Genomic DNA, 6,000 nt, shown 5'->3' on the forward strand with positions numbered 1-6,000 from the left:
GGGCTTCTGGTGTGGGCATGTGTTTTCAATTGCACTGTTTGTTTTCTTCTTCCTCAGCCTTCAGACTGTTTTTTTAAGGAAGGGAAACCTTTCTCTTCAAGGTCACAAGCAGCTCACAGAGCACGGGAGCCAATCACTCCTCTGCTCCCTGCCACCACGGTCCCTCCCAGGGTCCCCTGTGTGTGGTTCCGCTCCTGAAAGCAAAGGCCTTGAAGGCACAGGCAGTGGGACAGGCTGCTGGTTCTCAGCTCTCCTCTGCAGTCCGCTAGGAGCGGCTGGGCGTGCCTTACCACCCTCAGCCTCCACCTGCCGTCAGGCTGCCAGCTCTTCTGATTTGCCCTCTCGAGTGAAACACAGAGACGCTCCCCAGGAAAACTCACCTGCCTGCCCAGGGTGGTACCTGTGAAGACCCCAGGGACCAGGCCAGAGGCTGCATAGGGCAGGTCAGAAAACACCTGCTTCAAACATAAAGTAGGTCATCCCTAAATGGCTCTGGAATAAAAGAATCCATGATATTGAGGAATACACATTTTAATTAACAGGAAAGTTAGTTAAATGGGAAAGTGGGGGCATCTACAAGTTTATGTGGGACACAGTTTCATAAAATGGGGATAAAAATAACAGCTACCTTCTAGTATAATAATCACTATAAGAATAGCAGCTAACCTTTGAGGGCTTATTAGGGCCAGTGGTTCTAGGCTCTTTATACATAAGAAAGACACAAGCAGCACTCAAACATATTAGCCATTACCATTATCTCTAAACTCTTTTCCCCAAACAAAATATTACCCAGAACAGCATATAAAACAAGTAAAGAAACACAGGTTGTTTATGTGGAGCTGGAGTGAGGGGACTTGGCGTTTGGGCCCCACCCCTTCCCACACCAGACATTTGTGTCCCCCAGGTCAACTCCCAGGCGCCACAGGGAGCCCTGTGGCTCCTGAGTACACGGTTGAACACTCATTTATCCCCAATTCTTGGTACTAAACAAATGGAGATGGGCCTCAGCAAGAAACCCCAGCAGTGACCGAACCAACAGGAAGTTAAATACCTTGCATGGTTGCCAGAAGCTAGAGGAGCCCCATGGAGTGGCAGGCACACAGCCCTTCCTCAAACATCAGACCCCGGGGCAACGCTGGGACTGGTGAGCTTAGTCGCACTTCCCTGCTTCTTCCCATCTTCTGCAAATGACCCATGGTGCCTCTTCCTGGTCTAATATTCTGCTGCTGACAGTGTCTTTCCCATAATACCATGCATGTTTAGTTCATGATTCTCAGTATCCAAATACTTAAAAAGAAATAGTTAAAATGGCTACCAAAAAACTCCTTCCATCCCTGTCTGTTCAGTGGGTTTTCTTCTGCTGTTGTCTGTTTTATTACCGGCAAATGATACTTGTTAACATTCACTATTATCTCAAAAGTGAATCTTGGTCTCTTACCAAAAGTCTTAAGGGTAGCTAAAAAAATTGAAAACAAAACAAAAAAATACCTGTCTCCACCCTAGCATTGGCAACTGGTTTTAAAACTTTGTCCATCCCCCATTCCCCACCCCCACACCCCCAAACATGACCAGCAAAGAAGGGAAAGTATGCTCTTAAGTCCGTGGAGGTTATGTTTTGAAGAAAGTTTTCCATAACCTGGTCTTTGAATCACACTCTTCCACTGACACACGGACTGCAGTCTCCATGGGCTGGGGCCGAGGAAAGAATTCTCTTTGCGCTCATAGCGCTGGCACACCCTGAACTTGGTGCGTTGGCAGGGAAAATTCCTGGCAACTCCATTAAGCCCAGAGTAAGACATCTTTCCGCCTCCCCAGCTAGCTTTTTCCAGCTGTACCCCTACCTCCACTTCCATCTTTGCTCTCTCTGCCAAAATAAGCCACAGAGAAGGGAAGAAAAATCACATAATAAAAAGTTCAGATGAATACACCCACAGGAAATATTGGGCTAATTCTATAACAATCCAAGGTGCAGAAAAGTTGAAAAATGAGATCGTTCTCCAAACTTTTGGGAGTGGGAGGCACGTCAGTCACCAGAAGTCTTGACTGAGAGGGGCTTGATGGATCAGCTTAGCCGCGTGCCTTCGTTTTTAGGGACCAGGATCCAGAAGTCCGGAATGGTAGACGTCTAGGCACACGGTCCTGGGCGGAATGATGTCTAGAACTCCTGTCCTAACTGAGAACCCTGCTGTTTTCCCAACACACCCAACAGTCTGCTGTGTGAAGTAAAAGTTCCTGCACGGACCAAGAACCCCCAATTAAGAAACTGTCCTAACAATTTTCCATCGACGCTGTAACAGGCGCGCGCTCTCCCCAAATGCACCGATGGGTGGGTTCTCACCCCTGGGGTGGCTTCCAGAGAAACACGCAAACGGGAACGTGCTCCAAGGTGAGAGGCAGCTCCCCTTCCTCAAACTTGGGGCTCAAAGGCTCAAACAACCCCCTCCCCTCATCCGGCGAGGGCGGAGACCCTGGCGATCTGCCCCCGGTGACATTTTTTGGGTTTGTTTTTGTTTCAAAAACCGGGAGTTTTCTCCGTTCGCTCATCGGGTCTCGACTGCCGCGAAGGTGTGGACCACATCCTCTGCCGGCAAAGCGCGAAACTCGTCCACTTCCCTCCGACAACGACCCAGAGAGAGAGCGAGCTCGGAGGGGACGCCGCCGCTCGTCGGCGCCAGTGCGCCCCCGCCAAACCCCGTCACACCGCACCCCAGATAGAGCCCGCGCTCTCTGTCCGGGAACTGGCCAGCGCCGCCTCAGCGGGTCGCTTGCCGCCTCGAGACCCGCACCAGCCCTGCCTCCCGGGGGGGCAGCTCCTGACAGAGATGCGCCCCACCCCCGACGCCCGCCCCAACCCTGAAGCCGGTTCCCCTCCGCACCCCCTGGGACTCCCCACCCTTCGGACCGCCGGTCCCGGGCCTCCCGACGCCAAAGGCTGCGCCAACCAGGAGAGCGCGTCCCTGAGGGCCCGGGCCCACCTGAGGCGTGGTTGCGAGGCCGCTCCCGCTCCGGCGCGGGGCTCTTCCGCGCCGCCATGCCGGCCGCGCGCTGGGTCTGACGGACGCGGCGGCCGCCCGCCGGCGCCCGCGGCTCGCTCCCCGGCCGCAGGCTGGTGGGCGCTGGAGGCGCGGGGCGGGGAACGCACTCTGCGCTCACGCCCCCGGGCACCCCAGGGGTTCGACGGACGCGCCGGAGCGCCAATGGGAGGCCGCGCCGCGTCCGGGGGCGGGGGCCAGGTGGGCGGGACTGGGGGAGTGGGCGGGGCCTCCGCGCCTTTCTGGATTCCCGAGCCGGAGCGGCGGAGAGCCTCTGTGTGCTCCGCTAGGATGCGGGCAGCTACTGCTGGGATGCAGACCCTCGTCTCAGGAACTATCCTAGCAGTGCCACCTGGCGGAATCCTCGACCTCCCTGGAGCTTTATATCGGAGGCCCATTGAGTGGGAAGGAAAGAAGCCTGCTGAGTGGGATGATGTGGGAGAGAGGGTTACCTCAGTGGCAAGGTTGCAGGATTCTTTTCCCTGGCCCAAAGGTTAAGGCGCTAATCGGTCACGGCGAGGCTGTAATCCAGCTGCCGACCCGGGGCCTGACCCACTAGATTGGGCTGTTTTTTCCTGATCTTTATTTCCCCTGACTCAGTGGAATGGCGATGTGCTTACATAGTACGCAGTTTATTTTCAGTTCCGTCGCTCGGACGTGTCCGACTCTTTGCGACCCCATGGACTGCAGCACGCCAGACCTCCCTGCCCATCACCAACTCCCGGAGTTTACTCAAACTCATGTCCATTGAGTGGTGATGCCATGCAACCACCTCATCTTCTGTTGTTCCCTTCTCCTCCCGCCTTCGATCTTTCCCAGCATCAGGGTCTTTTCCAGTGAGTCAGCTCTTAGCATCAGGTGGCCAAAGTATTGGAGTTTCAGCTTCCGCATCAGTCCTTCCAATGAATATTCAGGACGGATTTCCTTTAGTTTACTTTAGGAGAGGTTATTGACAAAATTGATCATCTCTTAAAGTGGTTTAACAGTAAAGGAAAAAATAAAGGAGTAGCAAATAGTAAAAATAAACAGTCCGACAATAGGAAGGCACTCACAACAAGAATCTTTCACCCCTGATTTCATAGTAACATGACTTTTTTTTTTCCAGAGAAAAAGGAAGAAAATTAAAATCCTGGTGAACTCTTCCTCTTTCTCCAATACACACAATTCCAGAGACAAACAGGCTTGCATGTGGCATGGTTTGGCACCTTTTGAAAAATTCTGTAACTAAAGAATGATGTGGAAAACACCCTGGCATTTTAGGTGGCTCCAGTACTTAGGGCAATGTCTGCAAGTAACCACTTTCCCCATGTTCTCTGGTCTTTGGTAACTCCAGGGAAATTCTGAATCAGAGAAACAGCAATTAATGTAGTGCTGGACAGTTGCCAATAGCTGACATCAGGCCAGGCACTTTGGTAATCCTTTTATGTATCATTTTACATATTATTTGATCTAATCCTTACACCGGCCCATGAGCTAGGTACTCTTGTTATCTCCAGTTTAAACATAAGGAAACTGAGGTTCAGGAAATGCTAGTGCAGAGTTTAAACCTAGGTCTGATCTCTCCACTGCCCCACCATTCTGCCACCCATGATTCACAGAGGATAATAAAAATGTTCCCAAATTCTGGTGCATGTTTAGGGGAAAAAAAAAAAAAACTCCTTCTATCCAAATCAGATTTTAACCTAGAGGGGTAGTTTTCTACAGCCATAAAGCATGACTCGCGTGTATAGAGCCTTGTTACTCATACAAATTAAAGGACTTAAAATTGTTGTGTGTAATTAGAGTTATGAGCCATGATGAGTACAAATTGTCTATTCTAGAGGCTGAAAATACCAGGACTAATTTCTTGTGATAAAATTCACTTGAGTCCTTTAACTACAAAACAAATTAGCCAGTAACTTTCCCCTCCTCCCACAAGATAAAATTTATGAACACAGCTGTTGGGACTCAGCCTAGAATCCTTTCAATTAATTCACAATCAGGGTTTCTTGGTTTGGTTACTCTGAAATCTGAGTGGAAGGCCTCTTCATGTGGTATTTACAGACCCAGACCTTGAAGCCAGACTGCCTGGTCTGGCGCTGCATCCTAGCCATATGGACTTGCTCAATTGTTTAAACTTTTTGTGCCTCAGTTTCCTCATCGTAAAATGAAGCTCAAGTGAGTATCTTCCTTAGGGGGTTGTTATGGGGATGAAGTGATTAGATATGTCCTAAACCCTTAGATTAATGCTTAGCACATAATAAGAACCACATAAATATTAATCTAATCGAGGATGTGACTACGCATAGAGGTTTCTGATTGACCTTCTGGCCTACCCATGTGTGATTTACTACCTGTCTTAACAATTACAAGGTTATCAAAACTTTTACTGACCTGGAATATGAGATTTTTGCAGATAAGAATTATGATCTAGAATCCTTAGTGCCTAGCTCAGGGCTTGAATTTTTTTTTTTTTTTTTTTGTATATAGACAAACCTTTATTGCTTTTACTAACACCAATTTTTACCTTCTACATTATATCACAGTTTGAATGCATAGGCTTTAAAAAAACTACCAAGCTGGTAATGCATTAGGAAAATAACTATAATTGAGCCAGCATATTAAAATCATACACTGTGTTGTCCTTAGTCGCTTAGTTATGTCTGACTCTTTGCGATCCCATGAGACTGCCAGGCTCCTCTGTCCATGGGGATTCTCCAGGCAAGAATACTGGGATGGGTTACCATGCCCTCCTCCAGGGGATCTTCCCAACCCAGGGATCGAACCCAGGTCTTGTGGATTCTTTACCATCTGAACCACCAGGGAAGTCCAAGAATACTGGAGTAGGTAGCCTATCCCTTCTCCAGGGCATCTTCCCAACTGAGGAATCAAACCAGGGTCTCCTGCATTGCAGGCGGATCCTTTACCAGCTGAGCTACCAGGGAAGCCCATTAAAACCATATATCATGGACCTATTAGGTAGAGCTTG

General features: G+C 49.6%; 1 protein-coding gene across 2 annotated transcripts in view; it reads right to left on the reverse strand.

Annotated features, from left to right (window-relative positions):
- The window catches only part of OTULINL (OTU deubiquitinase with linear linkage specificity like), a 30,104-nt gene extending 26,807 nt beyond the window's left edge, over positions 1-3,297 (reverse strand). The window contains exon 1 of one of the 2 annotated variants that reach the window (XM_070357705.1): positions 2,976-3,297. In XM_070357705.1, coding sequence (XP_070213806.1) covers positions 2,976-3,033 — 58 coding nt within the window. In that variant the 5' untranslated portion in view covers positions 3,034-3,297. Of the gene's footprint in view, positions 1-1,051; positions 1,074-2,975 lie in introns of those variants that run through there. The other variant, XM_070357706.1, reaches the window with a different exon arrangement.
- Positions 3,298-6,000: the final 2,703 nt, after the last annotated feature.

Source organism: Bos mutus, chromosome 20, assembly GCF_027580195.1.
Source record: "Bos mutus isolate GX-2022 chromosome 20, NWIPB_WYAK_1.1, whole genome shotgun sequence".
NCBI lineage: Eukaryota > Metazoa > Chordata > Mammalia > Artiodactyla > Bovidae > Bos > Bos mutus.